This window comes from Heliangelus exortis, chromosome 2 (assembly GCF_036169615.1).
Source record: "Heliangelus exortis chromosome 2, bHelExo1.hap1, whole genome shotgun sequence".
Taxonomy (NCBI): domain Eukaryota; kingdom Metazoa; phylum Chordata; class Aves; order Apodiformes; family Trochilidae; genus Heliangelus; species Heliangelus exortis.
The window spans coordinates 129,363,057-129,388,653 of NC_092423.1; the positions used below are offsets into that span (position 1 = coordinate 129,363,057).

The 25,597-nt window shown below is 35.9% G+C and overlaps 1 protein-coding gene across 3 annotated transcripts in view; it reads right to left on the minus strand.

The window, feature by feature from the left end:
- Positions 1 to 25,597, minus strand: part of STK3 (serine/threonine kinase 3) — a 124,865-nt gene that overhangs the window by 54,598 nt on the left and 44,670 nt on the right. For all 3 annotated transcript variants that reach the window (XM_071738040.1, XM_071738042.1, XM_071738041.1), the window contains 3 exons: positions 15,837 to 15,974; positions 13,443 to 13,568; positions 993 to 1,185 (listed from right to left, as the gene is read on the minus strand). In XM_071738040.1, the coding sequence (XP_071594141.1) occupies positions 993 to 1,185; positions 13,443 to 13,568; positions 15,837 to 15,974 (457 nt within the window). The remainder of the gene's footprint in view (positions 1 to 992; positions 1,186 to 13,442; positions 13,569 to 15,836; positions 15,975 to 25,597) is intronic.

The window sequence follows — 25,597 nt, forward strand, 5'->3', positions numbered from 1 at the left end:
TCTAGCTAATTAGGCACAAATTTTATCAGGTGCAGATATGCAAAAATAAATGCAACTTTATCTTTGCTATAAAGTGTTCAAAATAATATATTTGTGACTAATTTCTGCTCTTCAGACATCAGCTTTATTTTTTACCTCCAACAATTGCCTGGAGATAAAAATTACATTGTGCCTCATGAAATCAGGTACCTACAGTTTGAGTTAAGGTTCATTTATTACAGGTGCTCATTCAAGCAAATAATTCCATTAAATTCACGGGGCTGCATTTTGTTGTAGTCTTCAGCCAAATAATAAGCACATCAATACATAAGTAAGTTAACTATTTCACAAATACATATTTATGCATATTTTGGTGTAAGCTATAATTTTATACCTCTGCAATTTCTTTGTTACATACTTCCTAACATGATGCCAAAGTCAAGTTTTCACTTAGGTTTCAACAATCTTTTAATTAGTGCCTTAAATCAAGCATTATTAAATTACATTCCAACAACTACCAAACAAGAACTTATAAAATAACAATCTGCTAATTTTAATCATGAGTAAAAAAAGAAAAAAAAAAATTTTGTGTCAAGATGTGTGATGATTGCTGACCCCATGGAGAGTGACGAAGAGTTCCCAGGAACACTGAATCTGAAGCAGCAGCTTCTCACATAATCACATCACTTCAATTTAGCTCCAAGGACCTGGTCCAAACGTACATGGACAAGAGGCAAGAAGCAAGAAACCAGCAGTAGAAGGGAGAGTTCCCCAAAGTCTAAGTTTGGAGTTCTCCAGAGACATGTAGCAAAGCACCAAAACCAGGCTTCTGCTTTGGATGTCCCACTATAGTCACATTTTCCTCCAGAAACTAAAGAGAATGCTCAGACACAAATACCCTTCTCCCTATTCTAACTATGGAATCTGCCATTTAAAAGCCACTGGTGATATACAACATACTCATGAAGTATGAGAAACCATGTTACATTACTAAAAGTAAATTAATAACATACTTTTCATGGTCCCATCTTCCTCTTCATCATCATCACTGTTTATTACCATGGTCCCCAAGTCCGATTCCAACATGGTGCTGTTGTGTTCAATCATTGTCTGAGCCCCTTCACTCATTGTGCTTGTGGCTCTCATGGTACCAGCACTCTCTGAACTGGTCTTCACCATGGTGTGAGAGTCCAGCTCATCTTCATCCTACAGGATGGAGCAACATTTGTCAGAAGACAGCAGATAATTTAGAAAAAAAAAAAAAAGTTAAGCAGCAATCATTTAAATCCTTATTCATTATTTTTCTATTTTCATGTCACCTACTTGTACTGGTAAACTTTCAGGTTTATCTCTTTAAAAAATTACAAAAAAAAGAAAATATTCTATATAAAGGAAGAATCAAAAATTTCTTTTTTCTTGCAGATTTAAAAGAAACATGACCCACACACCCACTTCACAGCAGCATCCTGTTTTGAATATCTACATGATTCTCATGATCCACTATACCTCCCCTGGGTTTCAAGATCAACACCACAATTAATGGGAAATGACTTAGTTGTTTTGCAATGGACTATCACCCTGGATGTGTACTGATCACCCTTAACCAAGTATCATACCCAGCCTATTATATTATGCACAGCAGCCAGATGACTGATCCTTGAACAATTTAACCGTTAAAAAAATCCTCCAAAATAGTTTTGGAAGTCCAGCTCAGAAATAGAAAACCAACTTGGCTTACTTCAAGTAGTTCTCTTTACAAACCTCTGTCACAACTGAGCAAAATAACCTATTGATATTATATAGAATAGTATCTGTAGAGCACATACTTAATCACTAAGTGGGTGGGGGATCTAATAACATGATGACATACAGCAGCATTTTGAAATGCTGACAATAGTGGACCAGGAAAGGGAAGCAGAACTACTGACAACCAATTAAAGAACTATACAATTTGTATGAAATACCAATATTTGAAAACACTAATGGGAAACCTCACTGCTTTCTAAAGTCTGATTTAGATTACATGCACAGTATCACAGCACCTCAGGAATAATGTGATGGACTATACACATGCTCTGAATAAAATGTATATCAAAGGAAAAAAAAAATAAAGCATTCTTGCTGATTATATATATGAAAAAATATCCATCACTGTGAAGTCACTGTCAAATTTCTAAGTATAAAATACGTTACCTTCACCAATTTTAAAAACATGTACACTTCCTCTGTTCCATGAAAACTTCACTTGAATCTACCCCTAATTAGCAAAATATTCTACCCATGCCCCTTAAAAAACCATCATACAATACTTCCTTAGCGTGCCCTTTAAAAATAACATGCTTATTGCTACATGCAACATTAAAACAAAATTTCACTCAATAAAAATTCTCTTCTCCCAAATCTTGGTTTTTCTTTGTATATTTTAATTCTTTTAACCATGAAAAGCAGGGTGTGAGGAGGACAGACATCAGACAAAACCAGAAAAAATAAACCCAGGTCCTAAAATCCTAGAAGGTTAGGCACTTTATGGCAATGAATTCATTACTTTCTTTCCCTGATATTCCCTGACATAGCAGACAATTTGCCTCTAGACATAAATGCACAAGGTGGCTACATTGCCCGAGTGCTTGTTTCTCAAATGTTTGGGCTATGGAGATACAGTGAACTGTAGACAGTAGCAATACCAATATATCAGCTCCTGAAAATTATACTATTACGCCTCAACTGAGAGGCAGAAAAATAAATCTAATTTTGATTCAGAGAGTCTGGCTAACAGTAAAACATACTGAAACCAAGACACAGATTTAAATCTGTGATTAAAATTTCAGTTGTCAAATGAAACAATGTTTTTACAAATTATAATCTGGAAAATAAAGGTGCTTCACCCGGCTTCTTTCTGGGTATTTTCGCTGCATTTTAAAACACTATATTTAGTACCCTACCCTTAAAAAAATCCTAATTTTCCCAAACACACAGCTTACAGCTACAGCACTAGAGTACCGTACCAGTAACTAAATGAGAATATTTTGGTGCTGCTCCTCCTGGTGGCAACTTCAATTTTCCTTATTCCTTCCCCACCAAGTTTCTTGCTAGCCCCGTTTTCCTCTTTTTAACAAGGGTAATCAGAAAGTGAAGTCCAAAAGTGTCATTCTAAAAGTGCTGAAACAATTAAGGAATTATTTTGAAGTGCTTCTTGCAGTACTGCAATACAATGCAAAACTGACTTGTAAAAAACAGTAATAGAATCATAGAAATTTAGGGGTTGGAAGGGACCTCAAAAGATCGAGTCCAACCCCCCCGCCAGAGCAGGGTCACCTACAGCAGGTCACAGGAACACAGCCAGGTGGGCTTTGAATATCTCCAGAGAAGGAGACTCCACAACTTCCCTGGGCAGCCTGTGCCAGGGCTCTGTCACCCTCATAGTGAAAAAATTCTTCCTTATATTTATACAGAACCTCCTGTGCTCCAGTTTATAACCACTGCCCCTTGTCCTATTGTTAGTGACCCCTGAGAACAGCTTTACTCCCTCCTCCTGGCACTTGCCCCTTACATATTTATAAACATTAAGAAGGTCACCCCTAGTCTCCTCTTCTCCAAGCAGAAGAGCCCCAGCCCCCTCAGCCTTTCCTCACAAGGGAGATGTTCCACTTCCTTAACCACCTTGGTCGCTCTGCACTGGACTCTTTCAAGCAGTTCCCGGTCCTTCTGGAACTGAGGGGCCCAGAACTGGACACAATATCCCAGACAAGGACATACTACTGTTTCTCCTATTACACACTACAAAGGCAGCATCCCTAACACCCAGGCAGTTTCCAAGTTAATGCACAGTCACATGTGATTTAGACATTTGCTTGACTGATATCAGTGTTTGTTAGCACTGCATATGGTACTAAAATTACTAAAACTGAACTCAGAAATGAAACAATTCTTTTCCTGAAGCTTGAAAAGTTTTATTTTAGTAGTGAAAAGAGCGATGGCTAACAACATGAACAAGTATTAAATGGAGTCCTAAGTGACCACTTTTATATCTTCTGCTTCATTAAAAAAAAACTAAAATATTTCTTCAGTTAAATCAAGTATCTGGATTTGTTCCAAAGAACAGCATTCCATTTTCCAGTTTAAGAGTGTAAAAATCTTTTTTCTTACTGTTGTCTCTGAGTGAAGAGAACAGCTATCTTCAAGTAGCTAGAGGACTAAGGATTGCAAAATCCCACCTTTTGTCCCCAGATTAGTTGTCCCCAAACTGGAAGTACATGAGAATTTTGGTCAACATGTTTTTCCCTAGATCAGCAACGATGTACTGAGAGAAAGATATATAAAACTTTTTAGTGCCTGTGCATGCCCCAGAATAATTAATTTTGTGGGTTAAGGCAGATTGCTTCCAGAACTATCATTCCAGTATTTGTCACAAATATGAGGTTTAGCTAAAACGGCAGTAGACTATACTGACTCTGAAAATGTAATTTTATAAAAATATCCAGTGAATCCAAGTTAGGTAAGTGCACATTTACATGAGAGATCAAAGTGATTCTTTAGTTCAAATTCACATTCATGCTTTACAGTTTGTAAATATTGGTGTAGAAATACTGATCTGTTGTTAGAAAAGGTAAACTCACTGATTAAATGAAAACAAACACAATCTCAATTTTAACTAGAAAAACTATAAGGTATTGAAGCTGAAGTGTCATGTTCTCATACTGTTTATGAAAACAGATCCAAGAATCAGGCAATAAAAACAGCTAACTCTGGAATTAAGCTGTCTGCTGTTCTCCTGTGTACAAGTAATAAGCACCAAACTTGTATTTAAGTTCTGATGCACCAGTAGATAGCAACAGACAAGCACACAAGAGCACTAATACTTTTTGAAATGCTACAGAAATTACAAGAAATGCAGAAACTCTGAACAACGTAACACACGTACAAGTAAAGCATTGGCAATACCCTGTAGCCCTATGTTTGGAACCACTAAATCCTTGGATCTCCTTATCAACATAAATCAGCATATTAATAAAAGCAACACTTAAAGCATAGAAGTGTAATCACTAGATTATCAGGACAGCAAATTCAAAAAGACTTTAGTGGAAACAACATGAAAGACTTCACAATACATTTAGGAAATGAAACATCATTACACAAGAAATCTTCTCAGAAGAGACATCCGTTCACACCATACCTGAATCACAATCAATGTAAATAAGCAGGATGATAAGGATCAATGAATTTTTCTGTTGCATTTTTTAAATTCATAGGAAAAACTGGATGAAGACTGATAAAAAAAAAAAGACGAGAACTACGTAAGATTTGTGCATGTAAAAAGAGCACTAGGGGGCACCAGAGACAGCTAACTAGGCTACAGTACATTACAGGAAGATTTACATGCTGGCAAAATTTAGTATCTTGTAAAATAATTTCATTTACTATTAACACCTCATCACCACCTTTGAAAAACCTGGCTGTAGTCACAGCTATCTTTCTGTAAAAGCACTGTAGTAGCAACATAAACACATAATATAGTTTGGTCAAGAACAAGGATTTTCTAAAAAGTTTCTAACATGCACAAAGCCCACCCACAACCCAAGTATATGCTTAATATTAAGAACCCACTTAAGTTTAAGCCCATCAGCAAAGACTTAACTTTGAGCACACATTCAAATCCCATCAAATTCAATAGATATATCTTATGAAACAGCATTTAAGCTTGCTTTCTATCCCCTTCTAATTGATAAACCTAGTAACAAGGACTTGTTGCTCACAACTACCTCACTACGTTTACTCTTCCTGTAACTGCTTTCTGGCTCTAAATTGCTGTGTGTTTTAGCAATATTCTCTTAAAAAGCTGCTTTAGCTTTTCATGGGTAGCTACATCTCACTCAAAAAAGGTCATCTCTATTTCTAACTTCAGGATACTTAACAGACTGCAACCAAATTTAATTAGCACATAATGTCAGGTGTTCTTTGGCTTAAAGGAAAAACACTATGAAACTTTCTAGTTCTAATACTGCCATGGAAAGTTATATATATATACATATTGACAGATAGATAGATATAGATATACAAACACACAAAAGTTTCATGAATATAAATATTAAATCCTTCAGAAAAAACACAGTTTGGTGTATCAGATTTAAACTATAGAATACGATTCACTAGTTCCTTGAAAATAACTAAGTAATATATATATTATAAAAATATAAAGGAATAATTATAGCAACTATTCCTTAAGTTCTTAAAAAACAGATGCCAGTTTCTCCAAATTCATATCTGACTTACCAAAAACTTACACATGAATGAGCAAATAAGCCAACATACATGAATAACTGATTATTGATAATTGGCTAAGTTGTTTATAGTAGTAAAACACTGAAGTTCCTATGAAAAAAAAAATGGAGCACTGAAGTAGTGCTGTTTGAATACTCTAAAAATAATTAAGCATTCCTCACATAATAGAGACTTTAAAATGTAAAAGAAAACATACAGGAAGAGCTGCTCGTTAGCTCATTCCTTTAAAGGTCCAGAGAAATAAATATTTAGATATGTTTCCTGCAAGCTGCCAGGCAACGAGTTGCTTTACATTCCCATAATACAGCTGCCCAGTCCCAGCATCCAATTCACATCACACTTCAAAAAAAAAAATGCATGTAAGAAGAGATTGGTCATGTTTAATAATGCCTAAACTAATATTTAAACTTTGATATTGGGATTAACCTGCTGTAGAATACACCTTTTGCCATTTTTTGCTTAATTAAAAAAACCTGTACAATTACCTCAGCACTTATCAAAACATGTCAGTTTGTCAGAAGGCATTCTCATCACATAAGCAACCCTTGCAACAGGCATAAAATCAATTTAGAGCACACTATTTATAATGATATTGTATCTCTGGAAGGAAAGAGAGATGCAGACTGTATGCAAGCTGGCCATTTACTCACAGCTGTAAAATATGTTTTGAACAGCAAAAATACGTACATTACAATTGACAATTTCTCATACTATAAAATGTTCACAGAAAATGGTAAAAATGAAAAAAAAAAAAATCAATTCTATGGATGTAACTCGTCCTCAGTCGAAGGAAAACAAACTTGAATTTATACTAAATATTAAGTACATAACTATGAAATCTTTGCATCTGATTAGTTCTCCAGAATCACCCACTGCTCTCCATTCTACTTTCAATTATTTAATTCACTTATAACCTGAGTGAATTCACTTATAACCTTATAACCTATAGTGTCCATAATGGCACCTATACAGCTTAGAGAGGGAATTAAAACTATTAAAAGTTACTGAAATGTAACTTTATGATAAATCCATTTTCCTAAAAAAAGGAACACCATACTTAAAATATTTTGCACCTTTCTTCTCGATGGGTCCCAAAACACAAACCAGTGAGTAATGAGCACAATTGCTCACACCTTACATTGGAAATTCTTTGGGGTTTAGATCAATAAATTCAAGTCCCTGACAGGTTAACTCAAACCATGCTTTTCTACCAGTATATGGACTCAGTTCACTGCCCATGAGAGACCTTTAACATTGACAGACTACTTACCAGTAACATCAATATTTACTCTTGCTTCTAAGAGTTATTAAATATGCATTTCTCCAGGCTTGAGCCTGCCTTTTCAACTCTATGGTTAGGACATCACAGTGATTATCATTGGGAAAAATTCACTTTTAAGGTACTGTTTTCCAACTGTCACTACTGCTACACAAGTTAACATAGGGACGGCCATTATCTTTTTCTTGCAGATAAACCATCACATGTTGGCTTATCAAAACCTGTATTATCATTAGAACTGCATGTTCATATAGTCATGAAAATTATGTTCAAGAAGCACTGCATTTCTTCAGAGTTCTGTGGAAACTGGTACATAAGAAGCAGAAATGTGGAATGGTTATTTATCTTTGGAGTTGTAAGCTGGACTACTGACTTAATCCACTACAGTATGAAATACTAAACTGGTACTACTATTGTCTGTTTTACATTTCCAAAAGGAAAAGAATTTAAAAACAAAAAAACAAACAAAAAAAACCAAAAACAAAAACCAAAACACCACCAACCAACCAACCAAAAGAAACCAAAAACCAGTAACTAAGAAGTATAAAAAGAAATGGTTTGTTGTTTTTCTGGCATTTCCCCAAACAAGTTCTAAATTAAAAGGAAAAAATAATATTTGATCTTATTTTGTAATTAAGCATTATTTCAAATTGAAGTGGTGATTTTCAGGGACAGTTGTTTGGTTGATGTTTTTTAAAGGACAAACACAAATGTTTCAATGCTTTTGTTTTTTCTTCTGACTTTTATCCTGGTTTTCTTTAATGAGTTGTGGATCCATTAATCAATGGCTTATTTAGGCTTTAAAAATAAAATCTGTGCTATACAGAATTTAACTTAATTTAGTCTGCAATCACACCTACATGTTGCTCTAGACACTACATATCTTCTAGCATTGCAGGACATGAATAACATGCATTCAGGAAACAAGGTACAGAAAACTTCTCTGATTAAATAAAAAATTCTAACAGTTTTTCCTGCTGTTCCCTAGTTTGGATGGCTTTGTGCTTTTAACTGATTAGAACCTATAGTGTATCTGCAACTGGACAAGATGCTGGTGTCATCTCCCAAATCAATCTAGAATTTCTTCAATCATGTAGTGCAGAGAAACTCAGTTGCAAGGCATGGGAAGTCTGTATTACAAACCAAAAACTTATTAAAACCAATTTGGAACAAGATTAGGACTGCATTGTGACAGCAGGAAAGCTATTCATAGGTCAACATTCACATTTGTCAAAGGAGTCCCTCCTCCTTGCCTCACCATCAGAGTTCTTCATCTCACTGACTTTTACCCTTGCTTTTTTTTTTTTTTTTTTTTTGTCTATTAAAGCTAACTATTTCTCAACTTTTTTCCACTCAAGGCTTAGCAAGCAATACAAAATTACAAAAGGAATGTATTTACTGATACCAAAAGTCATACATACTACCAAATACCACAGTTCTAACAAAGGTAAAAATTTCATCCTGATTACAAACCTTATCACAGATTCTTTTACAACGATTAAACCATATGAAACTTAAGAAATTAAGACATATGAACAGCATAAAAGAATGCAAAAAAATTTTTTAAATCAGGTACAAAAAACTCTTTTTACTTTATCTTTTTATAACAGCAAACTTCTTCAAAAGTTTAACTATTCAATATAAACCCTACAGCAAAAACACCTTTGACATTCTCTTGTCCATTACAAGATGTTTTTGCAGTAGTAAATACATGGTGGCTTACAGCCCTTCTTCAGTAAAACTGATGGAGCTCAACAGAAAAGGCATGAAACCTCTCCAGAATAATACCCAGGAATAATGAAATTTATCTACGATCAGGATAAAAAAATACCAAAAAAATCACACTGTGCTATTTCCCCCTTTGCCAGCAGCACCACCTAGTTCTTCCCTGGAAGGGATTTATTTTATTTCATGAATGACAGAAACTGGTTTTTCTCTACTGGAGAGCTACAGTTCAACTCTCTAGCACCTTACCACAGACTTCATATGCACACAGAGATCTATAGTAAATATAAGACAGCCTGATTTACCTGAGCCCAGAAACTGACTACCCACAGATTTGACTACACACTATTTGTGTAGCCTAATCTACTACTGGACTTCTCACAGCAAGCAAAACAGATGTAAAATCTTAAGGATTAACCTTTCTGTGTTTTCCCTAAAGAAAAACAGCTACAACAAGAGCAGTTAGAATCTGCAGTTCAGACCAATCTTAGCAACATGAGATGACCACCCTTGAACCCTTACACTTTTCTTACCTTCTAAAATATTAGGGGGTAATTTGCATTAATCTCATCTCCTTTGTAATCAGCCTACCTTCAGTGGCACTTTAAGTCCATCCTTCATAAAGTTTACTTTGCATTAAAAGAGACCCAGAGAGGCAGCCAGCTTATCTTGCTGAGGAAGCAAACCACTTTGCTTGAAAATGTGACCACGGGGGTTTATGTAATTATGTCCAAATGTAATCTATTATGCACTCAATACCCAGGATCCATCTGTCTTTACAACCCCTGGAAACAGGATTTATTATTATCTATTAATTTTAATCAATTATAGACTGTAAGTCAGTGTTACCGCAGAAAACTAAAAGAACACAAGACAGCAAATTACTACGTATTATTAAACTATTTTCTAAAATAACTTCTATAATGAACTCCAAGGATACTATGCAGTATAACATGCATGTCCAATGTCTTTGGGGTTTTTTAAATAATTCCAAAGTCTGCTACAAGTGCAGCAGTACAAAGGGCTTGCCCTAACAGACATACCCCTTTTTCCAAATGTTCATAATTCTAAAGTTTTATCCAGACTTTCTCATCCTTCTTGTCTAATTGTCTCCTGGAAGTCTCATCTAGTGAACCATCCACCTGAGATAATACAACTACAAAGATTCATTTTCCAACTTCTTCCCTACTGTCTTTTATTATGCTGAAGTCATACTCTTTTATTTTTCTTCTACCTTCCTTTTCCAAGCTGACTGGTCTCATTCACAAACTCTCTTTCACAGACTTCTCTTATTCTGTCACTTCACCATGTACTGAGAAGTCTGCTCTGCCTCAAATTGTCCTTTTCCACTACTCCCCTGTTAAATTTTCAAACCCCTTGATTCTTTTCCCATGTCCCCTGCTACTACCAGCCAGGCTGCCTCTGGCCCTCTGTAAGACTGTCATTATTTTCCTTTGAAAATCCTCTACACCATGATCCTGAAAAAAAAAAAAAAAAAAAAAAAAATTGAGCAAGGTATGCTAATGCCAGTGCTTCCCATGCTGACTCATCTTGTATCTCCTCTTTGCCTCACTGTCATTCACTCTGACCTTCTGCCTTGTATTTAACAGCAACTTCTTCCAAGCAGAAGATGACTTCTGGGTTTGCTCATGCTCATACACAGGTAGTTATATGATTACAGACCCTAAAATTTTGTTAGTAAAATACCGAGTTAGCATTTGCATAGACTACAAAGTGCACTTATTTTTAAGAGCAAGGCAACCTTGCAGCAAAGGTGGCTAATGGGATCCCAGAGAAGGGCTGCCAGCAGGTGGAGGGGATGTGATCCTTTCTCTCTGCTCAGCACTAGTGTGGCCACTCCTGGACTACTGGGTCCACTTCTCAGCTTCCTAGTACAAATGGAGACATGGACATACCCTTCTCTCTACAGACTTTCAAGACCTAGGACACATTTCTGTGTGACCTGCCCTACTTGATCTTGCTTTGGCAGGGAGGCTGGACTAGATGATTGCCAGAGGTCCCTTCCAATCCCTACCATTGTGATTCTATGATACTGGATAGAGTCCATCAAAGAGCAATAAAGGATCATCATGGGACTGGAGCATCTCTCTGTGAGGAGAGGCTGAGAGAGCTGGGACTATTCAGACTAGAGAAGATAAGGTGCATGGGGGACCTCATCAATGTGTATGAGTATCTGAAGGAAAAGGGCAAAGAAGGTGGAGTCAGGTCCTTTTCAGTGATGTCCACTGACTCCATCACCTTCCTGGGCAGACCATTCCAGCACCTGACTACTGTCTCAGTAATTATTCCTAATACCTAGTCTAAACATCCTCTTCTGCAACTTCAGGATATTTCCTCTAGTATATGGAAACTCTTCTTTACTGTGAGGCTGACTTGAGTATTGGTACAAGATTCCCAGGGAGGTCATGAAGTCCTTGGAGATATGCAAAAGCTGTCAGGACATAGTCCTGGGCAATGAGCTCTTGGTGGCCCTGCTTGAGTAGGGAACTGGGAGCAGACAACCTCCAGGGGTCCATGCCATCCCCATCTATGCTATGATTTTGCTCTCTCAGTCCTGCTAACCAAAGATACTTCTGTTATTTTCAGATTTGAGGCACCTTCTTTTACACAAGCAGAGGTGACAAGCAGAGTCTCTCTGTAGTTATCATCTGTTCCCTGACTGCACTGCAGAAGTACACAGCAAAATTCCCATCTACTGTAATGGTAACAAAAGTAACAGATTCCTGCCTCAATCCTAAACTGTAGTTCCCTTATACTAAACACTGAATAATCTAGGGGGCTGGGGGAAAAAAAAAGACTGCAGTGTTACATTCTGACTTATGTAACTATGCAAGAAGCATGAGGAGTTGCTAAATGCTTTCTTTAGTCACAATGGGCCAAACTTGTGCTGTACCCTTCCATCTAGTAGTGGGAGAGGGAAGGTGTGCACCACATGCTGAGCTGGCATGCATTGTTTCAATCCTGCTTGAAAATTTGATTCCTCACCTGAACCTCAAACTAAGTAAAATTAGATGTCATACTCAATTTTGGATTAATGGAAAAGACATCAACAACAGGTCTATGTGTGTGTTTAAGGCATACAGTTCAGAAGGCAACAGGGGGAAGGAATGTATTCTAGTAAAGACATGAGGTTTCTAGGTAGGAATACATCAGTCTCTTCAGTGATCAACTATTCAATATATCAAGTCACAAACATCAACTCTGCATGTCAAGTCCACACAGGTAACATTTCCTAATGTAAAAAATACTATCCCAACCTTCCCTGCCTGTTTTATAGCTGACTAAGCAAATACAACCTGAAGTAAACCATCCTTAGGAACACAAGCTATCAATAATCTCAGAAGAGAAAAACATCAAGCAAAGAGATGACTCTGCTGTCTGTTGGGATACAAAACACTCCACAGAATCTGCTAGAAAAGTATTCCTGTGTATAGATATCACACTCAAACACATAACAAGGATGGTATAATTTGGGAGAGGGCAGACTGCCTTACTGCACTGCTCTGCTGTTTGCTCAAAGCTGTAAGATTTCTACTAACATTCCAATCTCCACAGTTTCTGCATGTTATTCATGAATGACCTTGGATCTCATTGCATGTGTGGCAATAACCTTCTTTGAAGCACACACTGCTGTGTTGCACAAGATTGCCCTAAAATATATCATCTAGAGAAACTAAGAATGCCAGGAACACTGGCTTACTCCTAACATTACAAAACAATTCTAAATGCAACTTAGATTTGCAGTTTAATGGAAATTAAATTAATTAGATATGCAATTTAAATTTATCACTTGTTTCTCTCTTCAAACATATGCTGACAACATCATCTGAAGAACAGAATGCTGTCACCAGTTTTACTGGTTGTGTTGTTTGGGTTTTTTTAATATTAGTATGAACAGCTAACATTGGCATGCTTTTTTTTCCAACTCCTAGAAAAACTGTTTACTAGGACACCTCACAGAATAGTGCTGAATGTTTAGTACTGACAGAAGCATTAATGATCATATATAAAAGTGGAATACACAGCCCTCAAAGCATAAAAACCAGGTAGAAAACCAGTGAAGTATTTGAACACAAGTACAAGAAGTAGGGTAAAACCAGTAATTTAGGTATAAAGTACAGAGAGTTATTGAAAAAAAAAAAAAAAGAAAAGTACACACCGAATTTTCTTCCTCCTCTTCTAGTTCTCTCTGCTGTTCTTCATGTCGCTTTGCCTTTATCTCCATGGCTTCAGTGATCAGATCCCTTAAAATTGAAACTGGCTTGGCATTCTTAATAAATGTATGCTATAAAAAAAAATGATCAAATTATATGACATCATTACACAAGTTACACTTCAGATAAAATTATAAGTATGTTCAACATCACAGATTTCAGTGATAAAGAGTATTTGATGTTATAGAATAATTACAGTCTACACTAACACAAAATACAACTGCTTCATAACTAAAATTTTACTTTCTTTAAAAACAGCAAGCCTTGGGAAATGTAATCATGTAACAACTGATTAATAGTTAAGGATATAATTATCCAAAGGAAACTTGCAGTAAGTAGTAAGTGAATAGAGTAGCAATTGTCTGACATAGAAAAACAAACTTTTTCAGATATTCAGTTAGAGAATGTAATCAATCTTAAACCTACAGCATAAAAATTAGTAGCTGTAAGCAGAGAAACTATGGCTGCCTACTCCAACAAACCTGTATTTTATGTCAAAACATTTCTTGGTCTATGATGCTGAAATGTGTAACAAGCAAAAAATGTTATTTTAAGCAGGAAGATGCATTTTTAATTTAAGGCCATTTAAAACACCACTTCTTCCTTTAAGACAACATGATACCATTTACATTCATTTTGCTGCCTAGTAAACACCTGCTGCTGGAAAAATTCTGCTTTTTGCATGATTATATGCCCAGACAATTTAAGCAAACCATAACTCTAATCCATAACTCTAATAACTTCAGAAATGTATTTTAAAAGTGTTCCACAGTGAACAGGACTGATGAAGCCAAGTGTCCTGCACATATTATCTATCTTCACCCTTGGCCAGTAAGTACACAGAAAGAAAAACACCAAGGCTTTCCCCTCTCCCTTCTTCCTCCAAGTTTCTTCTATCCAGCTGTCAGTCTTCAACTAACCACATGAACTTCAAATCTTTAGGTCTCCAGAGCATCATACAAAAATCCATAACTTTCAGGTTTTTCTCTCCTTGCAGGCCACATGTTAGTGTTCTCACAGTGTGAAAAATAAAACAGACATAACAAAACTTATGAACTTGATGATCACTGAAAACTACTCTGCAAAATGTTTACATTCTTGTAGTGGAGTTCACTGAAATTTTTATTTTAGAAGAGGCTATTGCTTTTTAGAGACAGACTAAATCTAGCATGAGCATCATGCTGATGAAAATTATGGAAAATCAGATTCTTACATACACTAATAAAAAAACAAAACAAAGAACAATTATATTACAAAGAACATTTATTTATAAAGAATATTTTTCAAGAGCAGTGGAAAGTGTAAAAAACCACCACATTATCCAAAAGTTTAATGAATTAGGAATTGAGAAAGTACAAGGAGCAAAGGACTTACCAATTTTTTTTTCACTTCTATCTCAATTACAAAGCAAGGTTATTTACTGGGAGTTTTCCATGTTATTTCAATCATCATGGAAACTTAACATTTGCACAGATACCTTTCTGGTTTTTTCTTCCCTCTTTCATTACCTTTGTTCTTCGATTTTCTTTAGTTATTTGTAGGCTTATGACAGCCCTGAAGGCAGGGGATAACACAAACCGGGACTACTTGCTCACTAATTAAGAAAACTTGCTTTGGATTTTCTCTCACGCTAAAATTTATGTCCCCTGTAAAACTGTGTCCAGTTGAGACTAAATCTTTTTTGACAGACTGGTCCCTACCGTTTGATTTTTGTAGTTCTTTGAAATCTCTCTGCTTTATTTCTACCTCCATGCCAAAAAACCACAACTGTTAAATTTCTGCAGCTACTAGAAACTCAGTCAGAGAGCAGGAGCAAGGCTGGCACACCCTGCCCAGGCTCTGCAGGTCCATAACACCAACTGTGGCTCAAATTTAAAAGTGCCCACTTGATAGAACACAGCCCAAGAACAAACTTCTTACATTGTCAGTCTGCACCAGACCCTTCTAGGACACAGAGCAACCTGTCTGCTCTATTTGACATGACCAGAAAGGCAAACTGAACATACCCTATGGGTGGTCCACACTGAGGGGTAACCAGGGCTCAATTCTTTCACTTAACACTTGCCTAAATCCTGAGATCTACAGAGGGTCTCTTAACCACAAAGCAAGGATCCAATTTTAACAGCAAGAACCAGCAATTCATTTTTAGAAGTGGTAAAGGCGAAACAAAACAGGGGTAGAGATACAGGAGCTGGCAGAGAAAAGACCACAATATGGTAAAGAGGCATGGTAACAGTTAAAATGTGATTTGCCCTTAGAAACTTTCACAACAGTTCTGGTTTGCAACTAGAGGAAAAAAGCCATAAAACTTCCATTTCCTCAGTAACTTAAATACTGACCTGTAGCAGCTGCGTTGCTGTGGCTCTTTGTTCAGGATTTTTCACTAAGCATTTCTTCACAAAATCTGTGAATTCATCAGACCAGAGCTCTGGCTTCCGGAAGGTGGGAGGGGGATTTGTAGGGATCATAAAAATAGCCTGGATAGAAATCAAACAACAATAGCAAGTTTAAACAAAACACATCATCACAAAAACAAAGCCACATAAATAAATTGCTTTATCCACCTTTCTTATCAGGCTAAGAATCTGGAAGACAAATTTTAAGTAAGCTGCGATTTTCACTCAGGTCAAGATTCAAGAAGTAAATTCATCTGCTACTAATGTAGCTACTTCCCACTGGATTTTTAAGCTATACCCCACTGAGTACATCACTCGTTATTTTATCTATTGCTGTTTATCAGTCTAGAGAGAGTATTTCATTCTTTCAGAAATTCTTAGTATATATAAAGGCACTGTTTATTTAAACAGACACATATAAAGTTGCTGAAAAAAGCCCAGTTCACCTCCTCCTCTCTTAACTGCACTTAGCTTTATATGAGAAAAGTTTAGGAAAATCTGGTAGAGCTAATATTTTGCATGTATAAATCTTCAAATCTGGTTTTGAAACTCGGTTTTCCTAATAAGATTTCAAAACATAAGCTAAAAGACCTAAGACTAAAAATGAATGACAAAAATAAGCAAGTAACTTGTCTACTAGCAGGGAGAATTTACTCAAAGCAGCAGCATTTTAGCTATATAACAGGAATTTTACACTGTTGAGAACCAGTGCGCAGATAGATTTTTTTACAATTAGGAAGAAAGTTTCATGTTATATAAAAAACCAGTTGTCTAAGATTATATATCGTGTCCTTTATGAATTTTTCAGTTTTTCCTCTCATTAAAGATTTACACTAGTAGGAAAGAAAAAAGGCAGTTTAACTCCAAGACCCTATTGTAAAATAAATGGAAATTCTGAACTTCTGTATGTTGTATCTCAAATTAATTCCTTATCATTGCTTCTTAAGACCTACACACAACAGAAACACACTATTTGGAATTAGGTCTACTAACAGAAATAATAAGCTACCATCTTCTGGAACTAGGTTCAATTCAACCACATTTTCTGCGGTGAAAGGAGAAAAGTTTTTCATTTGCTTTTTTACAAGCACGGGCAGACTTATGGACTCAGAAAAGGGGAAAAATTGAAATTTGTGAAATGTAATTTTAGGCACACTGTTAACATAGTAGGGGCACCAGAAGCCTGTTTGAAATACAGGAAGAAAAAAGAGAGAATTTTGTGAGATTATAAACATACTTTTACACTTTCATTAGAAGTCTGATGGGCCCTGCAAGCTGGTTTAACTTGTTAAAACTCTCATTCTATGCAAAGCAGAACCCATGCAAAATTACTCAAAAACTGTTTACTGAAATTTAATGAAAAATTATGTCACTACTTAGAAGTTTGTTTTAATTCAAATACTTAAACATTTACAATCTCAGTTAATTATCTCCCTAATACAAGAATTGCACGAGACTTGGACATTTATTTTAATAAAGCTCTATCCTACAATAGCTTTATAATTCAGCAGGCAGCCATGTCAGATGAGAACGTGAACTCAGATAGGAACTGTGGCACTCTAATAACCTTCATCGGCCTTCCCTACTTCATTTGTGATTCAAGATTAATTGTCAGCAAAGTGAAGTGCTTCTGGTATAAAGCAGTGGCTAACAATTTCAGCTGCTTCTGTCCTTGAAGGTAATGATCTCTTCTGAACTTTGAACTGATGACTTTTCATCTTATCTCTAGCTACTCCTAACAGCTCGCTCTGCAGTAGCCACTGAAAACACAAAGCTGTAACAGAAGGCCAGTAACTTCTGTTTATGTGGTGTCAAAACTTGTACCTCCTGTTTGATAATAAACATTGACCTGGCTCCCTGCAGGTAAGCAAGGCTTAGGTTTGGAGTCCTCCTCAGCTCCAATGTTCTGGGGAAAATATTTGCCTTTGTCAATTATTTTCATCAACTACACAGCAGTTAAGATCCAGAGCAAAGAAGTGACTTCTCTGTAATTCACAAAGGACAATGAGAACAAAGAGGGAAGTCACGAGTCATTCTTTTATGGAAGGCAATAAAAATCACAAAAGGAGATACTCAAGAGCTAGACTTAGGGTACTAAACCCACATTTACACTTTTTGTGTTAGTTAAAAATACTTCAGAAACATGTATCTTTAGTGCTTAAACTATATAATTTTTCCAATCTTGATATGCAACATGAACTGTATTAGCAGAATACAAAATTTTAGATGCATTTTTTTAATACAAGAAAACATCTAGGAAGTATTTATTTCCAAATGTTTAGTCTCACTTGTTAATTATGCCATGCACTTGCTAGCATGTACCTCTCCCTCTCCCTCAGCTCTCAGTTCTCTCTTAATTAGCTTGAAATGCTGGTTTTCAATTCCATCTTCCCCCTCTGCTTCCTCATTTTGGCTTCCATATTTCTCTCAATAGAAGTTAAGCTCTCTTTCTCTTTCAAAACAATCTATGATTTCAACTACTTCCATTTCCTTCCAAGAAGCCTGCAAACCAATCACTGGAGAATTATAAAGCTAGTACGGAATCTCCAAGAATAAAACCAAAATGCTTATCTGACACTATGCTCATTTTTGCTTCTATATCATTCCAAATACATCTTTTCTACCCTAAAAGAAGTCTGTCCTATTTTAAAACAAAACTAATCTGTTTCAGTCACTCTGTTCCATGGATGCCAAGGCAAGCAGGAAACCTAAGAGACTTGCTTTTTTCATACATCTTTCATTTTACCCTATATTCCTCCAGTCCCTGTAATCTCTATTACTATATAAATTACTATTACTTGTAGTAATTTTTCGCTTCCACTTTACTTATAATTTTCCCTATAAGTTTCACACAGCTACTGATATTCAATCAGCTCTCACAGTTGAACTGATGGCAATGCTCATACAGCCAGCATTAGGCAACTGTTGCTTAGAAGAAAAACCAGATCACAACAAGAGCACCAGCTAGCACTGAACATAAGGTACCATCCACTCAGTTACGTGGTCTGAACTGGCACTCACAACTGCAGGCAGTATCAGGAAGCAACTGTTCAACAAAATAGGGCAGAGCAGGATCTGCCATACTCTGAAAGAGCTGGGACTGATTCTTCTCTCCCACCTTCAACACCACCTTCCATATTTCCCTACATATCTGAGGTAGACCAGCAAGTCTCATAGGAGTAACACAACTACAGAGCCCAAGTGTTAGGTCATACAACTTCAACCATTCAATCATCCTTTTAAAAGAAGATCCTAAATTCTGGCCCTTCTACCTCTGAACTTTGAGCCCAACTCTGCTTTGTATCACCCTTCACGCACAGCTCTGGGGCAATTCCTACACCACACAGGGAAACCACACTACAAATATAAACATAAGATGGAGAGGGTGTGTGTGTGTAAGGAAGTGTGTGTACATCATCCAGGGCAACTTTCAGTGGCCACTTCTGAACTGAAACTGAAACTCTCTCTGTTGCCTGGCTGCCCTCAACTGATGGATAATTGGCAGTTATGGTTAAGCTGAATAGTGGACTGAGGACCAGGTCTTAAAAACCAGTAAAACTGCACAAGTCAGCAAACTAATTTTTTTTATTATTATTAGTCTTAAAGGGCCTAGAATTTTAAATTAAATCCTGGTCAAAACCATATTTTTTTGGTGAAGGTTGTTTTACAGATCATTTCATTGGTGTGAAAATGCAATTGTGGTCATGATGATGAATTTGCATTTGGAATTTCCCAATCAAAAAATCCTTGCAGCTCATTCTTCCTGTCAGTAGGGGTAATATATTCATATTTCACACAGCCCATGAACACATTAAACGATCAACAGTGATGTAGTAGATGTACTATTTCTTCTGCATTTTAATTCCTCAAATAATGTATTACTTACCTTAAATAAATGACTTGTAACAAATACCAGGAAATCAAAAGTATAACTTTTACCATTATTTTTTTTCCAGTATCATGTATGCTACTGAAGGAATACACAAAGATTTTTATATTGTGGTGATTTTGTAATTTCCATGCCGTGAAGTTCTGTTGCTAGAAACTAGAGATTTTTTTTTTATAGAGGGGTCAGGCAGTTTGTGACTCCATAGCCTTTGGCATCACAATTATACTACTTAGTTTTACCAATCTACTGAAGAAAAAACCCCTCCAAAATACATTTAAACTCAGTAACACATTGTACAGTACAAAATCCTATTGAAGACTGAGGGGGTTAAATACTGAACTCTTAATATTTCATTAACTTTAAAGACAAAGAATCTGATGAAAAACAGTTTTCTTTATGGCATGTCACAGAACTTCTCTCCCTTCTTGAATAGCTTTCAAAAAAGCTGTTGAAATACCACTAACTATTCAATTACACAATTCAACAGCTGTCTGAAAATGAAACACCAGAATGGACAAGAAGGGTGAGATACCAGAAGGTTTCGCTTTAAGTGTTCTTTTGTTTGTTTGGTTTTTTGTTTGTTTTTCTTTGTTTTGGGTTGGAGTTTTTTGTTGTTGTTTTATTTTAAAAATCAGAACTATAATTCTGTTACAGCAAAACTTTTTGCAAAACTTAGTAACAGTGGAAAACAAAGTTATCAAACAACATCTGGTGTGTTTAAAGACAAGGAAGTCGGTTTATGATCTGCTTCAATGTAGATAATGAATTTAATTATTAGAAGCACCCTAAAAATTACCACTTTACTCCTCTTATCTGCAAACACAGAAGTTCATTACAATCTTCTAGTGCACTTACATTTTTTATGCAAAATTACAAACAGGCCTGGTTCCAGAGATCTATCAAATGCCTGATACAAAGAGACTCAATATCCCCCCAAGTTCAACAAATTCCCTAACTGGAATCATATGTGGGATTCAAAATGTTCAAAAAGCTTAATTATCGTTGTGTGAAGTATCACCTCTGTTAAATCAGACAATAGCAATTTATACCCTTTCTTTTTCAGAAAGAAAAAAAATGGCTTCTCAGTCAGATTGGTTCCCACTTGTCCAATTCTGTCTTCCTTTCTGAGGGGCTGTTAGTGCTGCTCTTACTAAGCTCATGACATGAGCAACAGAGACCAAGAAGGAACCACTCAAACCAGAACTGTCCATCCAAGGGTCATGCAGTGCTGGTTACTTCATTTTCATTGTGTCTCTCACACCTCACATGCTTCTAACAGAGAAATAGCTTGAAGAAACACACTCAAAGCATCCCTTTCCATTTTGCACAGGAAATGATGAACAATTTACCCTGGATTAAAGACTACAGAAATGCAGAAGCTGCCAAATGAATTTCACCTTAATTTACCACTAACAATTTTTTGAAACTGTGTGTCATAAAAACCATTCACTGAAGAAATGTTCAGTGAATAAATACTCCAGACTGATCTAGCCACCCAAAAGTTAAGTGCTTCTCCCATATCTTAGCTAAAACACACTGTAGCTTTAAGACAAAATATTGAAGAAGATGGGGAGAAGCTATAGTTTCATTATCAAAGTAAAATGGAAAATAAGTACTAGCAATACCAAAAATGTCTGGAAATGCCATCTGGAGAAATAAACACCAAAAAAAACCCACACCAACCAAAAAAAAAAACAAAAAAAACAAAAACAAAACAAAACAAAACAAAAAAAAAAAAACAAACAACAACAAAAACCCAGCAATTAAATTATTCTAAAAACTAAAAACAAATCAGAAAGTTTTACCCTTTCACAAAATGTGAAAGCCTGACAGTACCAAATATTAAAAACCACCTTCTCCCAGCAATAGAATCAGATTTCCAACATAAAGCAAAGAATTAAAATTTCTATCCTTCTGTCACAAAGAATGCACTGACAGCAAGCACTGCTGATCCAACCACATAACAGAAGACAGCACCATGCTGTTAAAGAATCACAGAACCATCTGGGTTGTAAAAGACCTCTGAGATTATCAAGTCCAACCCTTAAACATAAAACCCATAAACCCTGTTACACTCACTTGCCTCATCAGCTCCCAGTGAGGTACAGCTACAATTATCAACACAGGCCAAAATGCAGGAAGGGATAATGGAGATTTAATCTAGAGAACTTCTGGACAAACAGTAATTGATACAGAATTTTAGTCCTAGTGAAGGAAAATCCATGTAACACTTAACATGCAACTCTACTCTTCTCACCTCAGTAGATCTTTAGGAGTGGACAGTGATTAAATCATGCACACAATACTACATATAGTAAAAATTACATTTGAATTATTTTAGGAAAAAATTATAGATACTTCATATAATGAACAGTAAGAGCACCTAAAAAGTAAAACACTAGAACAGAATTAAAAAAAAATAAACCAAGCACAACTGTTATAAGTGGTTTAACAGCCATTCACTGTCACAAGCTTCCCTCTGGAATTATGACCTTTGCTGTACAAAGCTAAGTATAATGCACTTAAGATGTAAAGTAATAAAGTAATAAACAGAAAAATACATAATGTTAAGAAAAATTTCATGATGACAGCAAAGATGGGTTACTGAAAGATAAGCCATTTATGTTGCCCTGTATATTTATTATTGCTAGCAAGTTCATACCATATTGACAGTGTCACAATAGGTCAATAATGTAAACATTTTGCAATAGTAAGTGTAATTATAAATCTACTGAAAAGAATCAACCCTTGCCTTGTTAGCACCCTCATGCAGCAGAACTGTGCCTTAAGATTAATTTCTCAATTTTTTTCTCCTGTTTAAGGTGGGAGCTGGACTTACTGGCCCAAAAGTCCCTTAAACTTGAGGCATTTTATGATTCTATGATATTTCTTTTCAAGAAATTGTTTTTAATAGTACAGATAATTTGTTCTGTGACAACTTGAACAAGTAAGCATTCTAAGGCCACAGGTTTGTTCAGTTTTGGTTTCACTTACTGGTTTTAATCAAGCTTGCTTATACAACTCATCTTTAAATCCTATCACATATGATAGAATCAATCCCAGAATCACAGGATGGTTTTGGTGGGAAAAGACCTTAAAGATGCAGTTCCAACCTCCCTCCATGGACAGGGACACCTTCCACTAAATCATGTTGCTCCAAGCCCCATCCAACCTGGCCTTGAACACTTCCACTGATGGGGCATCCACAGCTCCCCTGGGCAATGTTGCAGTGTCCAAAGTTCTACCATATCTTGAGACAAATCTGCACTGGTATATATAAAAGGAAGAATTTATTACACTGGCTGTTATCCAATTAGCAAGACAAAGAGCAAGTTCACCCTGCTAACTCATCTAACAAGATCTTGTCATCTGCACTTCTGTTCAGTATCAACCGCTATTCCAAGATAAGTAATAAAAATATTTATTACCACCACTCTTTCTCCAGCAATATCACCTCAGCATGCTGTCCTACTTACAATTAATTTACCAGTTTATCCATGGCTTAAGTTTGTTTTGGTTCTGAAAGATACTTGATCTCTCATAAGAAAGATAACTGGAAGCAACTCAACAGATTACTTGTTGTATGCAAAGAAACAACTTCATTTATCTGCAGTGGCCTTCTTCTGCTTGCTTATTTCTTCTCTCTCCCCTCAATTCCAGGAGATTTATCAGTACTTCAAGGCTTTCTTCCAATGTATTTAAATAATTTCTTATGACCCATGGAACTCTTCATGACTTTTGCCTGTAGGTATTTTGACTATTACCCTGTCCCAGCTTTCCATCTTTTGCTTTAAAATGCAATAGTTAATTTGGACAAATCACACAGAAGACACAGTATTTTGCCCATGCCTAACTTGAAAATTCAGGGGAAGAGTGCAATACAGAAATACGGAATTAAATGAAACTCCATATGCATCTTTCACAGGTTGCTCTATCCCCCTGCAACAGCTCCAATGTTGCTGATTTTGTGTGGATTATGTAAGAATACCTTTAAGAGTCAATGCTTTTGAGAGATTACAGGTAGCACAAAAAAAAAAAAAAAAACAGGAATTTAATCCAGTCACATCACAATTATAATAGAGTTCTAATAGCATAATAATCTACACATTGAATTTAAAAACCTTCAGTGATTGATATCTGTCATATCTCTAACCTTTTATATTAAAAGAAAATAAAGGATTAGCATGCTTGATAAGCCTAGGTACAGAAGCAGAATACTGATTTTTAACAAAGAAAAAGTGAGCACAAAAGAACAATGCTCACAATGTTTGCTGCTTCCTACTTCACCATTGACAATAACAGAGGACAGCAAAAGCCAGCCACCAGCACAAAGAAAAATGATCCATTCACTTGCAGTTTTCAAACTAAGAACTAAAATTAAACTGACAGGTTACAATGTTACAGATTTTAAATGCCTACATCCCACTGAAATAAGGGAAATGTCTAATTACAGAAGATTGCGTGGTCTACGAGAATATTACTGAGTACAAAGTTGCAATATTCTCCTCAATAGCTTCATAAAAGTATCATTTAAACTGTAGACTTGATTTCACTGCCAGATTACAGTAGAAGTTATTTACACCCTCTCTTGTAAGGAAATGTGGTTGATAGAGTAAATCTACTTTTTTTTAATATTCCATAGGCCATGATGAAGACATAAGCAGTGACAGACAACACAATGTAAAATCCAGACATTTGCACCACCCAAATCAAGAGGTAAATATAACTAAGGCATAGTACTACTCACACAACAAAACAGGACTTACATTTCAAGAAATAGAAGCCCTTTAAAATCAAAGTAAGTAATAAAACCACAAGATTAAAGTCAGTTAAAATTCTAATATACCACTGGAACTGATTCTTGAACTCTTCATAGCACTTTACTCTTAGTAGGTACAACCATTGCTCTCTGAAACAGTAAGCAAAAAATATGAGCTACATAATGGTATTCAAAAGGACTCCTACCAAATGATAGAGCTAAAACATTACACCAAATTCTGGACAGGCTAGGTAGATCAAAAAGAAATTATCTTTCTGAAATGGTACAATGTCTGATGAAACTGGAATTAGTAATAATTGCTCATGATTTAATAACTGGCAGGACATACATCCTAAGGAAGATTCTTCCAGAAGGGAAAAATGTTCCAAAGAGAAAACATACAGACAACAATTCAAATACCAATAATTATAAGACAGTAAAAAGGTAAAATGAACCATGAGCCAAAGCTGGCTCCCCATGTCTTCAGTGTTATTTATCAAACTGAAAAATCTCTCCAACTTTCTCTTTTCCTGTATAAGACCAAAACTATGAGATGTTCTGTTTATATTACAATTACACTAATTCAATGCAGGTCACTTGCTTTTTACTGAGTCCAGATGACATTTAGTAAGCTCAACATGGGCCAATTAGCTTTAAAAAAAAAGGAGAAAAAGAAGGGGTTGATTGCTGCTGAGTAGGTCATACAGTGGCTACAGAACACAATTACATTTTTACTAACATCAAACAGAGAACCAAAACTAAGAACTACTGTTTTTTCTTCTGCACACCTAGATTTCTCACATTGAAATGTACCAATTTCCCACCCTGAGGTGGGAGATGCAAACAAGAGAATTTTTTGTTATTTTCCCTTTCTCCACTCAATTTTAAAAGCCCCACATTTTTATATTCTAATAAGTACAAACAATGTAGTTGTTTTTAATATCCCTAGTGGCTAACTAACCTTTTCAAATCTGCTAATTTGAACTTACCACAGTAAAAAAGAAAAACATAGCACTGGAAATTTAGTGAACAATAAAAATAATAATGGTCTAAGCC